The sequence below is a fragment of the Chanos chanos genome, chromosome 6, assembly GCF_902362185.1.
Source record: "Chanos chanos chromosome 6, fChaCha1.1, whole genome shotgun sequence".
Taxonomy (NCBI): Eukaryota; Metazoa; Chordata; class Actinopteri; order Gonorynchiformes; family Chanidae; genus Chanos; species Chanos chanos.
In genome coordinates, this window is record NC_044500.1 from 41,788,447 (window position 1) to 41,805,139 (window position 16,693).

The 16,693-nt window shown below is 39.5% G+C and overlaps 2 protein-coding genes across 3 annotated transcripts; one reads left to right on the top strand and one right to left on the bottom strand.

Annotated features, from left to right (window-relative positions):
* Positions 1 to 4,335: 4,335 nt before the first annotated feature.
* slc2a9l1 (solute carrier family 2 member 9, like 1) lies at positions 4,336 to 9,740 on the bottom strand. Its single transcript, XM_030778608.1, has 12 exons — positions 9,717 to 9,740; positions 8,939 to 9,034; positions 8,528 to 8,688; positions 8,228 to 8,352; positions 7,784 to 7,913; positions 7,527 to 7,675; positions 6,965 to 7,152; positions 6,085 to 6,195; positions 5,668 to 5,769; positions 5,277 to 5,352; positions 4,989 to 5,116; positions 4,336 to 4,521 (listed from the first exon to the last, which is right to left on the bottom strand). The coding sequence occupies exons 1-12, from the start codon at positions 9,738 to 9,740 to the stop codon at positions 4,336 to 4,338; spliced, it is 1,476 nt and encodes a 491-aa protein (XP_030634468.1).
* An 885-nt stretch (positions 9,741 to 10,625) lies between these two features.
* On the top strand, positions 10,626 to 13,599 carry psmd6 (proteasome 26S subunit, non-ATPase 6). Of its 2 annotated transcripts, none has more exons than XM_030776760.1 (8): positions 10,626 to 10,859; positions 11,340 to 11,545; positions 11,666 to 11,811; positions 11,945 to 12,164; positions 12,466 to 12,574; positions 12,774 to 12,942; positions 13,197 to 13,274; positions 13,379 to 13,599. In XM_030776760.1, exons 1-8 carry the CDS (start codon positions 10,715 to 10,717, stop codon positions 13,473 to 13,475), a joined length of 1,170 nt encoding a protein of 389 aa, XP_030632620.1. In that variant the 5' UTR covers positions 10,626 to 10,714; the 3' UTR covers positions 13,476 to 13,599. The 2 variants fall into 2 exon arrangements, with proteins under 2 accessions (XP_030632620.1, XP_030632621.1); XM_030776761.1 differs by having other exon boundaries at positions 10,626 to 10,742.
* The last annotated feature ends 3,094 nt before the right edge of the window (positions 13,600 to 16,693 follow it).

Genomic DNA, 16,693 nt, shown 5'->3' on the forward strand with positions numbered 1-16,693 from the left:
AGCTCAGCACAGATGGGACTAAAATAGCATGATTCAATTATTTACAACTGAAGAATGTTGGTGTGTTATCGTGGCTCACCAGGGGCCAGGGCCGGCGAATAAGAGATGCGTGACTGGAATGGACAAGGCTTCCTCATGCTCTGCTCCTCATCATGTGTGTTCAATTAGCCCTTAGCGCCGTAGCTGGAGAGCTCGAGCCTCGGTTTTTAGCTTGCTATAACTGACCTCTCACATTCTTCCTTTCACGACTCACATACTCGCTTTTAGTTGCAATCTTCTCTACAAAAGAGAAATAGCTATTTTCTTCCTGCATTGTAAAACTGACCCCTAACAAAACAGGGATAGCTCCAATCTTGACTAAAAATCCAGCGATGGCTCTAATCCTGACAGTAGAAATGTGAGATAGATGGGTAAAAAGTCTGGTTTTATATGGACAGTGATTTACTAAGTGAGAGAAGGCATGTGAGCAGAGCTTAAAGAATGGAATTGTGTGTAACCAGAAATCCCCTCGGTGATAATATTTTACATACCCTGCATTACCGAGCATTCATTCCTACATGCCGAGCTGATTCAGTCTAAAAATGCTTGAATAGGGAAGTTCCATAATTTCAAATGTACAATGACAGCCCTTCAAAAGTTTCTAGATTTATTCCTCTCTAAAAAGCGCATAAAAAATAGCAAACAACGGCTCTGTATGAAAAACTGTGAGGGAAAAAAAAGAGACATGCTCTATTGGCGTCGACACGGATGTCCAAATATGACCTCCGCTTTTGAATTTAACCTATTTACAGACCAAGAGTTGACAAATCAACAGATTCAAAGGAGATTTTTTTTTGTATTCATAAAGAATGCCAAGCTCACAGATCACATTTAATCCCCCCGTGTCAAAGAGGTCCATCTGTTACGGACGGACGTCCAGCGCCCAGCGTCTTACAGAAACTAATGGCATTATCGTACCTCGGTCCTACTGTCACCCATCTGGGCCCCACTAACACAAACTCCGACTCCTGCTGAAAAAGCTGCTTTTCTCTTGCTGTGTCCTTCTCTGTATGTCTGCCTGTCTGTATAGCCAGTGGTTTCCATTTACACAGTAACCATGACAATCAAGAAGAGTGAGGAACTGAACCGCATTCACAGCAATAACGATTTCTTTCCATTTTTGTTTCACTAAGACAACCATTTAAGCTCTTATAATGCACTCTTCGTTTATTTTAGCGTCCCTGAAGTGTCCGCATGGACAAGTGAGTCATTTCTGGCATTAGACTGATGTGATTCAATACTTTCATGTCCTTAGCACAACGCAGTCATCGGTCAGAGCAGAGCTTTTTCACTGATTATCCGGCGTCTGCGCCGGTTCACGTCGTCAAGGCCTGAGTATGATGCGCACTCCGTTTTAGCCTTGAACAGTTTGTGAGTCAGACAATGCCTTTGATCTTGTGTCTGGACGTATTTCTCCCTCTCCCAGGTTCATCTGGAATGCAACAAATGAGATGGTTCAGCACACCATGAGCTCAGTGTCCTTGAATCAGATGAATTTTGACTGGGTTTTGTTCATAACTGTCAATGTAACCGTCAAGTGAGACCATCATTTTTCATGAGTGTATCACCAAGTGATCCTTGTATATATATTAAAATATTGAAAAAAATCATACATACATATTAAACATGTTTTTATTAGAGAAATCAGATGTCTTGTTTTTTAAGATTACTGTTAAATTCAGTAAGAGAGAGAGAGAAAAAAAAAGTCTGGGCGTTAGTCCATGAAGGATGTGAACTGTGTGTTTTTATCCTTTGATGAAAGAGAGCGCCCATCTGCTCCGACAGTCCTAATCACTCAGACGTCTAATGAGTGACTTCAGTCACATGTTTGATAGACCTAATCGAACATTAAAGGAAAACTGTGTCTGTGTGTGTGTGTGTGTCAATGAAACTAATTATACATTCTCAATCTCAAGTGACCCATGAATTTAAACAAGCACCATGTCATTGTGCGCTCTTTCCATTTACTTTCTCTTTTACATTATCTGTTAAACTCATAATCCCTCTATTCTACTGCTCTGTATGTCAGATGTCAGGATACTTCATCATCCAAGCTACTGAGAGGCAAATCATCAACCTTCCCAGAGAATGTCACATCCTCTTCGTTATCACAGACACTTAACCACACAGGAATTACCTGCGTCATTTTGACCTTTGAACACCTTAATTATTGCTCTGGAGACCTCTCCACTGTTTTTCTTTTTTTTTTTATGTCTTTCTAATATCCTCAAAGAAACAGAAAGGTGTCAGACTATATTCACTGCACAGAAGACTAAATGTAGCACACAGCACAGCTGAGTCTCAAAGACGAACATTGAAAGTAGGTCTCAGTGTTAACCCCGATTCACAGTGGAAGAAGTGCAAATTCTCAAGGATGATTCGCCTACATGAAGAAGTTAGACTAGAAAACAAATAAATCAAAAATTACAGAAATAACAACTACATAATATTACTGTAGTTACACATTAGTGTGTAATATGTACAATTAACTGACTCATTATATTGCTATAATGTAGAAAAATACATACTACATAAAAACGTTTGTAGCAATCGTCTACTTGACATATAAATTTGAATTAAATTTTGTGTTTTGGCTCTGAATAATCGTTATGTGTTAAAATTAAAACTGATCGAGATCTGGCCTTTAGAGTAAATTGACAAAATGTGCTGGCATCCAGTATGACTAACACCGTTCTCTGGAAAACAGATAAACAGCCCCACCTGCTGAATTGTCAGTTGTACTGCTGTTATCGGTGGATTCGTCAGGAGGGTTATGAAAATGGCTTCAAGAAAAAGCTTCAGCTACCAGTGTCATTAAACATTACATTCCTATTTTAACAAGTTTAAAATTTCAAACAAGCAGTGTCCAATAGTTAATGTCACATTAAGGCTGAGTGATTTGCCAAAGGTATCTAGAATTTAGTATTCTCAAATTCTGTACATGATGGTTCAGACTGGTTTGTGCCTAGGAAACAGTGCAATAGCAAGGTGAATGTTTATATGTTTTGTATCTTGTGCTCTATACCTTTTGCTTGTGACAAAGAAGCAGACATTTTGCAAAACTGCACTGTTTTGTAATTGTAAGCCGTTGTGTTCTATTAAGTGCCAAATCATTTTTATATATTTTTACACGTTTACATAACTTTTAAATATGTCTTCATAAACTACTGAACTACATATTTTTATCATTAATTCCAAATTGGTGAATTTCATAGCTAGGCAGTAGAATGTCTAGGTTGTTAATTCACAGTGGCCAGGTCCACGGGGAGAGAGGGGAAGTAAAGGCTCGTAGTCGCTCAAATTAATCCTATAGCTAATCCTCCACCGAGATAACACATAGTGGCCGATAGTTAATCTCATTTCTGCTCGGATAGCGTCAGTCGCCATTGGTCGTGCCTCTGAGTTGTAAATGGGGCTGATTTGAAGAGCAAATGAATTCAATCTCCAATGTGGGGCCTGGCACACGTTGATAAGAAAACTCCAAAAAAAAAACAAAACACCGCAGGTCTTCCAGAGGGTGCTATGTTAAAATGTTTAAAGTAGTTTAAGTGGAAAGTACAGACATACGCATTCTGACACAGAGAAGGGGAATTATGAGAAAACACAGAGCGCGTAGCAGAAGCCTGATCAAAACACTGATATCATCAAACTGTGCGAGCGATGTAAAAGTTGGCGTGACAGAGAACCTGAGTGCGATTGCTCTGAGATCATACACATTAAATGACTGACTTGCATGTATTTAAAATTACGAAAGTTCAAGTTTCGACAGAGGTGGCATCGTGCGGTGCTATGTGGGTTTTCCTTTGAAAAAGGTGTAACACAATCTTCAATGTAATGTTAAAATATCTGAAAAGTAGATATCAGTATGACAAAGACACGGAAACATAATTCATGAACATATGAAATATAGGCTTTAACCTAGGTTACAGTGGCCAAGTGGTACCAGCATAATGGTAAGACAATTGGCCCAGTACTTGGCAAGCTGGGGATTCAAAGCCCATAACAGTTCATTGCCGATGTCTTGTTGAGCAAGACACTTAACCTCATCATTGCGCCAGATGTCTGTGACAGCAGACAGTAATGATAATCAGTTGCTCCATAAATTCACTAGAACCAATATCAGTTTGCATAGAGTGAAACCAGCGTCACGATGGTTGTTTTTCTCTTGCGGCTGTACACAGACACACGCCAGCCATTAGGTCGATTTAACACCTTCCAAATCCTAAAGGGGTTTAGTGCTTTGTTTTCCTCACACTTTATAATAGTGTAGCACACTCGTATATTCAGCATGGCTTTTCACAGTTTTGTCTCAATGGTCATGTCCTCCACAGTTGAAGATCTACATGGCTGAATGTTCTTAAACTCCTCCGATATCTCCAGAGGCGTTTTCGCTTTGGTTTCAGGCAGAATGAAGAAGATGTAAAGCGCAGCCAGCAGACACACACAGGAGAAGAGGACAAAGCACAGAGACTTGAGCAGATCCTGCAGAAAGCGTGGAGCCAAGAGAGCTTTTGTTCAGTTCAAAATCATAGTCGTTAAAGCGAAAGGTTGTCGAAAGCTTACAATTACCTTTACTTAAAATCTAGCGAGTTCTATGTTGCCTTTGTCGAAATTGTAAAGATATTTTTAAAAAGCAGAAGATGAACAAAGGATACAATGAGAGAATCTTTAAATCACATCTCGCAGGAGAGAATGGTTCATATTCAGGCATCGACCTTAAATTTGACATCTCTATAATGTTTTCAAAGTAATGTGGTTTTGTTCTCCCCTGATTCAAATGTATTCTTTTTACAGGCTCCAACAATTTAAACACAGGTCAACAACTTTAGTTGGAGCATACACCTCCATGTAAGACTTACCCAACATCCTACACAAAGAACCTAGAGCAATGAGACATGATATATACTGTATAATATAATAGGAGCAGAGACAGTAGCGATGAAACTCACTATAAGAAAGGGGAAGGTAAGTCCGAGGACAGCAAATCCCGCCCAGCGCAAACAGCCTATGAAGACGAACGCTGCCGGTCGGTAGGACTGGACAAATATCTCGTGAGAGAGAGGTTGTGCGACCGCGGCTGGGAATCAGAAAAACCAGTGCAATCAAGTGCTTGTAATCTAACCTTAAGCGATACACTGTAGATAAGTATGAACTAAACGAATACATGCATAGATATTAATACATCTATGGGTAAACATTATTCGGTAATAATACATATTGTTGTGTATATTTAATACCTGGTCCTCCCCCATAGAATACCACAAAAAGAAATATCAGGCATGAACTGCTGTATGGAATCCACGAACTGTAGTCCTAGAGATGAAAATGAGATTAACAATACACACACACACACACACACACACACATACACACACAGAGCATGCTATGCACACAAATGTACACAAAATAAAAAACTTGTCATTTAAATTTACACCCTAATGATCACTGATAATAGCCAGCCTATCTAACAGTTCAGTGCATTAGTGATCTCCATTAGAAGTGAACATCTTGCTTACTGTGTACTGTTTGTGTCGTGAAAAATCAAGTACTAAATGGATGGAAGTTAACATACTCAGGGCTCATGGCACAGTGGACATGTCCTCAGATTATAATCTATAGAGGCCTTACCTTAAAGTATAGAGTGACTGTGATTAAGGCCATTATCACTGACATTCCCCCAAACCCCCCCAACAACAACACTCTCCTCCCCACCCTGTCAATGAGTAGACCCTGTACAGGGGGAGAGAGAGAGACAGAGAGAGAGAGAGAGAGAGTGAGAGAGAGAGAGAGTGTGTGACAGAGAGACAAAGAGACAGTGAGATCTGCTAGCACAAAAATAAAGCACTTATCCTGAACTCTCCAATCACTCATACTCGCAGCTCACGGACTGAAATCAAAAACACTGCTCCAAAATGATTTACCACGAGGTAATCAAGTGTTGTTCTCTAGTCTATGACAAACAAGCTCTATTTTTAATGCCTGCTTTAAATGAGAGTTAGAGGTGACCTGTGATGTTGTATGATGTGTTTTTAAAAGAGGACTCACACAGGAGATGGAGGTCAGGACCTCTGATGTCCCGATGCCCAGGGTCACGTAGCGGATCTTCTCCTCAGGAATGCCGGCCTCCAGGAAGATGTTGAAGGAGAAGACACTGATCTGTGAGATGTGACCAGAAAACATCAGAGAAAAAAAAGTAAGGGGAGATTTATCAGCACTTGTCTTACACGTATAAACTTTCCCCGTCATTCAAAGTGATACTCTTGTCAATAACTAACTAGGTTTGGGACTTACCTCATGCATATTTTTCAGAGGTGATTATGTCACGTGTGATTATGTCACATTTTTGTCTCTGACCCCTTTGTTCCAATGTATCAGCGATCGACTATTAACCACCCAGTTAACCACAGGCTAAACCAGCCCATGAACTGATCATCACACTCAGCTGTTCCTTCTCAGCTGTTCCTTCTTAACTCACTCATTTCGCCTTTTGTTTAAATACTTCACGTGCTGGCTCAGTTCTTCGGAGAGTATCTCAACCTCTCTGAGTGTACAGAGCTGTGCATGTCTCATGTATCCACTTTCGATTCTAGTTTTGTCTTAATACATCTGTTTACTGGGTTTTTACTCTGGCCTGTTCTAACGATCTGACTTTGGACATCAATTCAGTAAACTTCTGCTCAGAACTTGAATCCTCCCTCACAGACTATTCTCGACAGACTGGATGTGATTTTATGCGAGATTATATATTTGGTTAGACCTGGCACCAACGGTGTGGAATTCACACGTTGAATGTACTAGAGAGCGCACGAGGCTGACATAGTTTCTACCCGTTTGCTCCGATGCACGAAGCCAAAGACAAAACCCCTTGTTCGCCTTCTTTTATATTCTATCTGTTAATGACAGTAAGAGTCTGCTTGGGCTTTACCGCGGAGATGCCGCAGAATTGGATGGCTCCGCTGAGGACCAGCACGGAGATGAGCTGCCAACGTAGGTTTGTGTCTCTGACTAATTCCAGCAGGCTCTTACTGTGTTCTCCTCTTATAGCTGTCTGCTCAGCACGCATCTCCTCCAGTTCCGGCCTGTAGTCACCCGGGCCCCACAGACACTGCAGAGCTGCAGAGAACCAAAGAGAAGAGAGAACTCCAAGTACAGCAGTGCGGAAAATACACGTTGTACGATAGTAATACATCAACAGTTAAGATACTCTTACGCATGCATGAATGGACAACAAGATGTGTATAAGGTTGACATGCTGACAACATAGTTAAAGTTCCTCCTAAATATATGTTCTGTATAGAGCTGTTGGGGAGGGAAGGGGAGGGGAGGCGAGGGGCGGGGAGGCGAGGGGAGGGGAGGGGGGTGAGCACCTGATGGTACCTGATTAGACAAAGCCTTTGCTTGCCTGTGTTGTGCAATTCCTTTTTTAAATAACAAAATGCCAGTCCTTTGAGCAATGACGGGCAAAATTGAACAATGTAACTTTGTACCTTGTCTGCACTGGTCCGCGTTGTCTTTTTCTATCAATAAGTATCTTGGGGCTTCAGGAAAGAAGGGCAGGGTCACCAGTTGAACAACAGCGAAAACCGTCGAGACAGAGAGGAGAACATTCCAGCACTCCTCACGGCCAAGAACTTCCCTTTTCAAACCAAAGGATAGATTTACTTGGTCGGATAACAGGCCAAAAGTTTTAATCTTTCCATAAGCATTTTTTTTTGTCCATCTTAAAATATTCCTTTATATTTACCTCAGACCAGCAAACTGTCCAGCTAGCTTTCCAAGTGACACAAAGGTAGCGACTGTAAGAGTCACCATTCCTCTCAGTTTCTTTGGGGAACTTTCTCCAAGGTAAATGGCATGAATGTTTAAACCCAAACCTATAGAAACAAAAAGCTTAAATTGCAAATTCTTACCACCGTGATCTATGTAACATAAATGTGATCTTAAAAACATCAGTTGTCAAATATTACTCTAAAAATCAAATATACATTTCCTTAAACATATAATACAAAAGGTACTGATTAAAATCACCGGAAGCGTAAATGCTATTCCGCTGGGAATCATTATCGTAATGTAGTGTGACACCTGACTTTTTAGTAATTGAAAACTAGATGTCTGATGAAACACGCCATGTACGATTTCACATGACTTTACAGTTTTTCACGTCAGGCATGAGAAACCCGCAACACACCTGCAGTGACTCCATACAGGAATCGTGCCAGCAAGATCATTTCAAAAGAGTTGGCGACTTTACTTGAAAACATGATTACTGAAGCCACAATGTTGATCACTCCATTGAAGAGCATGGCCTTCTTTCTGAAATTAAAAAACAAAAAACAACAAAAAAAAAAAAAACATATTTGGGCTCATGTTTAAGGTGACAAAAACGTAATGTCACAAAAAAAAAAAAATTACATTGGTGATTGTTTTAATATTGTTAATATTGTTAATATATATGCGCTTTAATATTTTGTGACGGGCAGACTCTCACCTTCCGAGCTGACTTGTTAAACATCTGATGACCACAGAGCCAGCCAGGCCACCGACGGCGTAGGCAAAGACGACGGCTGACCAGACGAACGTCACCACGTTCGCCCTGGGGGCCTCACCGTATCGTTCTGCCCACGTGGCGTTGATGAAACTCTGGATATACTGAGGATATGAAGTGACATCAGACGGCAAGAGTGATTACACATGGGTCTTACATAGTTAGCATAGCACAGTTATCAATCAGGTGGATTTCATATGATCAAAGAGAAAGAACTGTGGCAAAAAAAAAAAAAAAAAAATTGCTGACGTCTAACAGAATAACGTACAAAAACAAAAGCATCGTCCTCTGTATGCTTAATTTCAATCTAATGATTTAGGCAAAATATGACAGTTAAGTGGAGTTGTGGCTTACTGGTGATGGTGAACTGATAACTGTAACGTGAAAGCCATTTTGAAAGGATCCACCAATCCCAAGGATGATAATGAAGACCAATGCTTTTCCTCGCACCTGAAAACATACACAAGTAAGTGAATCACGTCTGATGTTGCACAGTTTGAAAATGATGTGCATTCATCACTGATCTTTCTATATTTTAAATGTTTATATTTGACAAATAAAACATATTAAAAAATATAATATCATAATACATTTTACTATATTTTCTTTGTCCTTTATACCGCCCATAAACAGCAGCTGTGTAGATGAAGAACTATCATTTTAAATCATGTCATACGACATATATCGTATGACATGCCACTGAACATGGAATTTATCTGTCTGAGGTTTTAATAAAAAAAATCTGTTATCCACATTTGATCTCAAATCTACAGACATAGTTATTGTTCCTTGCACTGGAGAAAATGAAAAATAAATGTTGATGAAATCATAACAGTTTTCTCGACTCTTTAACACATGGCAAATTTGTTTTCATTAAAAATCATTCTTTATCAAATTCTTATATATTTAGTTGATTTACAGCAACTACTAAAAGAATAATAACTGTCTGCCTTATCAGTTAGACTATCAGCCATGTGCTCTCATATTACCAAAAGGCATTCTGCTTTCATACTGTAGTAGAAGTAAAATAATGAAAATACTGGCAGCTACAAATATCTAGTTTATCCAGTTGTTCAGATAACTCCAGAACGGTGAAAGGGTGAAAATATGGGTTGTTAAAAGGTTTGCTTACCAGCTGTTTTAGTAAATTCTGCATATTTATCTGATCGCAGGTTTAGGAAACACCAGCGTCTCCTGCGAGGTAAGTGCAAACTGTGAAGCCTAAAGTTAGACGCCTGAGTCATGGAGATTAATTTTTTACACAAGTTAATCCTTGATATGTTTCTTAACTGCCAAACAATGAGTGCAAGTTACAGAACCTGGGAAGTGGCACCCGTTTTTGCGTCTTTTTAATTGTGCGTACGATTTAGTCGAGTGCGGGCGGTTTCATTAAGTCGCGCGCACGTTTAAATTGTGCGAACGATTAAGCAAAGCGTGAGCACGAATGAATTACAAAGGCACGGGAGACTTTTTAAAAAAAAAAAAAAAAAAAAAGTAATATCGCACGTGAAATTATTTCAAAATTGGGGTGAAGCATAAAGGCATCTTGGAGTTGCTCGCCTTGAGGCATGGTATGATACTGTACTGGGAGGTGAGGTGTTTTTTTTTTTAATTATGCGCTTTTTTTTTTATTTGTACACACTACTCAATTAAGTCGTGCTCAAAAACAGAAAACAAAACGAACAAACTAAAAAAAAGTTTCTCACCCCGCGGGTCCTGTCGGAAGTTATCAGTTCGCATCTGCTCTTGTTTTACTGTTATATTGAAGATGACAAATGAGCGGCTACGTTTCTACCTCTAAAGATCAATGTTCATCAACACCGACCGTTCACTCACATTTCTCGTGTCCGACAAGATCCTCACCGATCCTCCTGTTACTCCTGTTGTAATTTGAAAGTAGTTTCTTCTTTTGCCAGAAGAGGGCAGTACTAATTTATTTGAGAACGCTGTAGTAACGTTCAAGCTTGTCTTTTCCTCGTATCGTTGATATGAAGGTTGGGGAAGTAGTTCTCATGCATTTTTTGTTTAGATTTCACCGTAGTCATCCTTGCCATTGCTAGTTCGCGTCGTCTTCGTGCACAGTCATAATTTAAAACACTCATTAGCTAGTCAACATTTATATTCGTCGAAATGCCTTTAGAAAATTTGGAAGAGGAAGGTTTACCAAAAAACCCTGATTTGAGGATAGCACAATTGAAATTTCTGCTGACTCTCGATGGTCACCGACAAGATGCTACAGTTAAAACGGAGCTCATGGAGGCCATCAGGGCTAACAGTAAGTTTGTTTGTAAAAATGCCTAACCGAGCTAGATATTTGGCACGCAACTGAGACAGGCCACATTAAATCGAATTAATGTGTAGGAAATGATCACTGGTTAACATTTACTACACTGTATCTTAGATAACCATAGTCACCTTAATAGCTAACTAGGTTAGCTTGTCACTTGGCTAGCTAGCATAGCTAACGTTAGAGTAGGGGAGCTCACAGCGGTTAAGTTTACCGGCTAGGTTTTATTTTGGCATGACAGCCATAGCTATAAAGCCGCGTTAAAAGCTTAGTGATACACACTTTAGGGACTTCAGTCGCTTGGCTTAACTTTTTGCGTGAGACGTTTTCATCTTGAAACTACATATTTTTCTGTTACTACAGTTGTGTGATATTTTGACAAGAGTGACGGTTGTGTTTACTAGCTTGTAGTTTTGTAAAAATCCGGTTAGTTTCTGTCATAATATTGGAGTGTTGACTTTGTTTTAGATATGGCTCCATACTACGAGGCTCTGTGTAAAGAACTGAAATGGCAGGTGGACGCAGACCTGCTGAGCAAAATGAAGAGGGCGAATGAAGAAGAGCTGAAACGCCTTGACGATGTTTTGGAAGACGCTGAGAAGAATCTTGGAGAAAGTGAAATACGAGATGCCATGATGGCTAAAGCTGAATACCTTATTCGGATTGGAGACAAAGTAAGTAACTTTTTTTTTACTTAAAGAAGTCATCAGAATATGTGATGGTTCTTACTCCTGCAGCTGTTGCGGGACCCACTCGTCCTTTCAAACTCTGACTCTCGCGTTGATCTCCTGTAGGAAGGAGCCTTGACTGCCTTCAGGAAGACTTACGATAAGACTGTCGCTCTTGGACATCGCCTAGATATTGTCTTTTACCTTCTAAGGATTGGCCTTTTTTACATGGACAGCGACTTAATCACACGCAATACCGAGAAGGCCAAAAGGTACCCAGTGATCATTTTATTTTTATTAAACAGTCTCAAAGTATCACAGCATGTGGTTTTATAGTAGCTTTTAGTCTCTTCATAATTTATGTGCCCAAGTACTTGAGTATGATATAATGATTTCTCGTTCCAGTCTTATTGAGGAGGGAGGTGACTGGGACAGGAGAAACCGTTTGAAGGTGTATCAGGGGCTCTATTGCGTAGCCATCCGGGACTTCAAACAGGCAGCTGAACTCTTCCTGGACACCGTGTCCACCTTTACCTCCTACGAGTTGATGGACTACAAGACCTTCGTTACATACACAGTGTATGTGTGTATGATAGCATTGAAGAGGCCTGACCTGAGAGAAAAGGTAAGTTCTACAAATGTGAATTATTACACTCCTGCTTGCCTGAATTATTCTTTTGAAATAGATGTTTTATGTAGCGCTTTTTTAGTAGGCTGCAGCTTGGTTCCCTCCTATAGTACCACAGCACTAATTTAATGTGACTATTTAAAAGGGAAAAAAATGATCCATTCTTAAATGTCCCTCTTTGCTTTGATATTACTCTTTCTCCTTTTGTGTATGCGTATATACAGATTGCACATTTCGGGTTGGCTTTAAAACGTTTGCATTCTGCACATCTTTTCCCTCTTCACCTCCTCCCTCACAGGTGATTAAAGGAGCAGAGATCCTGGAGGTGTTGCACAGTTTGCCCGCTGTCCGTCAGTACCTGTTCTCTCTCTACGAGTGTCGTTACTCCGTCTTCTTCCAGTCCCTGGGTGAGTTGAGTAGATTTGGCCAAACCATATCAGGCCTAATAATACACAACCCAAAAGCTACAGATCCAATTATACTAGCAGCAGATGAATGGGTACTTGACATCCTTCCAGGCTTCCATCTTCAGGAGAACACAGTATAACTTTTCATCCTCCTCACGAAGTGACCCCGATAAAATGCGTTTCCCTTCCTTTGTTGCAGCACAAGTGGAGCAGGAGATGAAGAAGGACTGGCTGTTTGCTCCCCATTACCGTTACTACGTACGAGAAATGCGTATCCACGCCTACAGCCAGCTTCTGGAGTCCTACCGTTCCCTCACTCTGGGCTACATGGCCGAGGCCTTTGGCGTCAGCACCGAGTTCATCGACCAGTACGTTCATCTTGAATGAGGTCTACTCAGAGCCCGCTTAGTGCTTCCAAATGAAGAGACAAACACGCTCGTCTCCAAATGGAGTGTTTATGTGAATCATCCTTTAGTCCCTTAGGCTGTTCAGCTGCCCAGTATGTTATGCTGGGATGAAGCACTGACTCTAAATGTGTGACATTATGTGAAGATGTTGTGCAAATCGTGTGTGGAGACTAAACATACTTTTTTTTTTTTTTTTCTCCCCCTTCTCTCTCCAGGGAACTCTCCAGATTCATCGCTGCCGGCCGTTTACACTGCAAGATCGACAAAGTTAATGAGATAGTGGAAACCAACAGGTACAAAGCACTGAAACAGCAGGATTAGCCATTTGTGTTTGGAAGTGCAATAAACCGTCTAATGCCATTTTCTCTTATGCCCCCCCCCCTCTTTCTTTTTTCAGACCAGACAGTAAGAACTGGCAGTACCAGGAAACCATCAAGAAAGGGGATCTCCTCCTGAACAGAGTTCAGAAGCTGTCCAGGGTTATCAACATGTAACGTAGCATGTGGCATCTTTTCAATGTGTCAAACCTCAGTGGTTGTAGGACAACACGTCTGAATTAAAAAAAAAAAAAAAAAGACCTTTGCTTTCTGTATATATAATAAAAACGTTTTCAGAGAACACCTTGTTTTTTTTTTTCCTTCTCTACGATGTCCAACATACAGAAAATATTTCAAGGAAAAAAAATAGACAGAGTTGTTTTTTCTTCATATAAATAACTGTATAAATTATTTTTTTTATTTACAGAAACCTGTTACAAAACAAATAGACTATACAATCTTTTCTTTAAATATTAAGTAAATCTACCCTACCATATTTGTTCATGAATTACATAGCAGCCAACACACAAAGTCCAGCTGATCAAATGATTTTTGATTATGTATACAAAAAAAGAAGAATCAAATATACACACTTGTACATACGTTTCTATGTAGAACCCTCTCCTCTACAAACAAGCTGTGTTCTATCACATTCCAAGTCTGTGGTGCTTTAGCAAACATCACAAAGTTTCCATCGTACAGAAACATCGTCGGCATTGTCAGTGGAGTTGGAGTTTGAAGGTAAAAAAAAAAAAAAAACTAAAATGGGTTAAAAACAAGTATTGACAACAGCCAAAATATCCAGGTTTAAAAAAAAAATTCATTTCTTTTACCCAGAAATTCCGGAGAGGACAAAACGAAAGTAGTCAATGAGATCAAATGATAGGAGAGATAAGAGGGAAAGATTTTTACCACGTCACTGTCTCTAACGCTTGCGTCATTCCTACATGACGCATACTTCATACACCAATCTGTGCAGCATTGCCGCTCAGTCTGGCCAAGACAATGATCATGTGTGTAGGACTCAAGCAGGTTTAAAAAGCAAGCTTCAAAACCAACTGTGACATTCAAGTAATGTTAAAAAATACTACTCAGGAAAAAAAAACAAACGAACAAAAAAAAAAAAAACCGCTCCGTCTTAAAACAGTCAGTGAAGAACTAATTCAGGCACTTCCTTTTTTTTCATTATTTAAACAGTTGCAAAATATTTGTTTTTTTGTTTTGTTTTTTAAATTAAAAGCAGTGTTTCTAATTTCACAATGTTTGGCAACAACGGTGCAAGCAGATGCACACTACAAGTGTTAACCTTCCTTGCGATAATTGCTTCACTCCTTCCAGCCACCATGTGAAAAGTGTTGCCGTAAAGAAATGCATAAGTACTCAAATTTCTCGTTTCTTCTAGAATCCACGTAACGCATGACGGACAAACCTCTTGCAGAATATCACAGGCAAAGTCGATCACATTCTCTGATAACATTTTGTTGATTGGGAGGCAACAAAGTAAAGTAAAAAGCACTATTGAGACTCTTGAAAATAAAACTGCATCACGTAAAAGGTTTCCGCTACAGTGGCAATACTTCTGAAGGACCCCAGTATACGACTAATAACGATGCTCCATTTGCTAGTTATAGAGGCGTATTGCAATATTGGCTTGGCAGTGAACCACTTCAAATAATCTTACAACTTATCCATTTACTAAATAAATAATAATGATCTCAGTTGTACCAAAAATTGTGTATACGAAAATGCCTGTGCAAAAATACATCTCAATATGTACAATTCTTTAACAAAATATGTATTCTGAAATAGGGATACTTCAATATTCGTTATAGTTCATGTAAGAAAAAAGCCAAAGTAAGATACAAAACGCTCTGCTGTTCAGCTACGCTTGCTGACTGACATCAGTGGAGTTGAGAAATTTACAGGAGTTAGAAAGAGTCACAGCTAGCTTACAACTTGCTCAGCGAAGCCATCTTGATGATTTTCCAGACAAATAAATACTTGCTCTCAAAGCTTTACATCTCGACTAAACAAGAGACCTATTGCCAGGAAAGGACTCCATGGAAAACTGACATATATTGAAAATGTAATATATAGCACTTAGCCGTTGCATAACAGAGGTGCAAGCACACCTTTTTTCATCAAGCAATAATCACTGATGATGAAGTACACTGACTTTAATTAAAATGGGTCATTTGCAAAGTCAGTGGAGGGTTAAGATAAAAAAAAAAAAAAAAAAAAGATTAAACAGTGGGCGCGACTGCGGGATGTTGAAACACGACTCGTGTCTGAAAACGAGAGCGGGGCGATGTTTAACTCTCTCATTTGAGCTCCACACCTCACGACATCAATTAAAACATTGAATAGTAACTACATATAATACAGGAGAACGTAATAACTGAAGTGCCCAAGAGCTGGTATAGTGGTCATCTGACAGACTAAGCGCGAGAGAAATTGCTTTTAGATTAATTACAAGAGCAAAGACTATGATATTCCTGGAATAAATAGTGGGGTTTTGCTCGTTAGTGCCTCTCACAGTATAGGCTATCACATCTTGTTCTTTATGCTATAACGAGATGCCCAAAAGATCGACCCATATGCGTGAATCATCCTATATTTACTGTGCAATTGCTGTGAACGCAAACGGTCACTTCTGCAACCTAAACTGCACTAATAGGGTAGAAAATTCCAAATATATGGATAATTATTTGGATGATCCATGTCTTAGTGTGTTTCGAGCAATTTTCAAGGAATGTCCAGGCAAATGACTTAGTACGGTGTAGCCTAGTTTTTAACGGTAATTATTACATTAGATATTCTTTACATTCTCTCCAAATGTCTGCAAGGATGCATAATTTGTTCAGAATTGTCTTCTAAAGCAAACGTCACTGTTCCACGACCTTTGTCATCTCTCGATGCCAAAACATCATCCGCACGCATTAAAATGAGTGTTGTGTTCAAACTGGGCTAATATAATTATATTGTTTAAGAGGAGAGCAGGGAGGTTCCCACAATTAATTAAAAAAAACAAACAAACCCTAAAATAAACACATAGGGGTAGGAAATTAAAGCATTCAAAAGGAGTAACTACTGTCATTTCAGCACTGCACATTCTAAGATGCAAAATTTGGTTGGGTTTGCTGACATTATGCTAAATTATGCACATTTATCTTAGTTTCCTCCCTGGCTTAAATCAGCTCCTAAATCAAACTGTCTGTGTGTCAGACCAGCTTAATGTGGTGATCTTGAGATATATGGGCATGGGTTCAACGGAAAAGCCAAGCGTAACAATACTCTGGTCAACTCGCTGACTTTACCAAGAGTTGAAATGCACAATTTGTTTTTTTTTTTTTTAACGACTTCATCTTTGCATAAAATTGGGTTTAAGCTAATCA

What these genes read in the sequence shown, in the direction of transcription:
- slc2a9l1 (XM_030778608.1), bottom strand. Translation starts at nt 9,740, where the DNA reads ATGCAGAATTTACTAAAACAGCTG. An exon ending in CCTGTATGGAGTCACTGCAG is followed by an intron (nt 7,914 to 8,227) that starts GTGTGTTGCGGG and finishes TTGTTTCTATAG; the next exon opens with GTTTGGGTTTAAACATTCAT. An exon ending in CGCGGACCAGTGCAGACAAG is followed by an intron (nt 7,153 to 7,526) that starts GTACAAAGTTAC and finishes GGTTCTCTGCAG; the next exon opens with CTCTGCAGTGTCTGTGGGGC.
- psmd6 (XM_030776760.1), top strand. Translation starts at nt 10,715, where the DNA reads ATGCCTTTAGAAAATTTGGAAGAGGAAGGTTTACCAAAAAACCCTGAT. An exon ending in AGCACCGAGTTCATCGACCA is followed by an intron (nt 12,943 to 13,196) that starts GTACGTTCATCT and finishes TTCTCTCTCCAG; the next exon opens with GGAACTCTCCAGATTCATCG. An exon ending in GAGATAGTGGAAACCAACAG is followed by an intron (nt 13,275 to 13,378) that starts GTACAAAGCACT and finishes TTCTTTTTTCAG; the next exon opens with ACCAGACAGTAAGAACTGGC.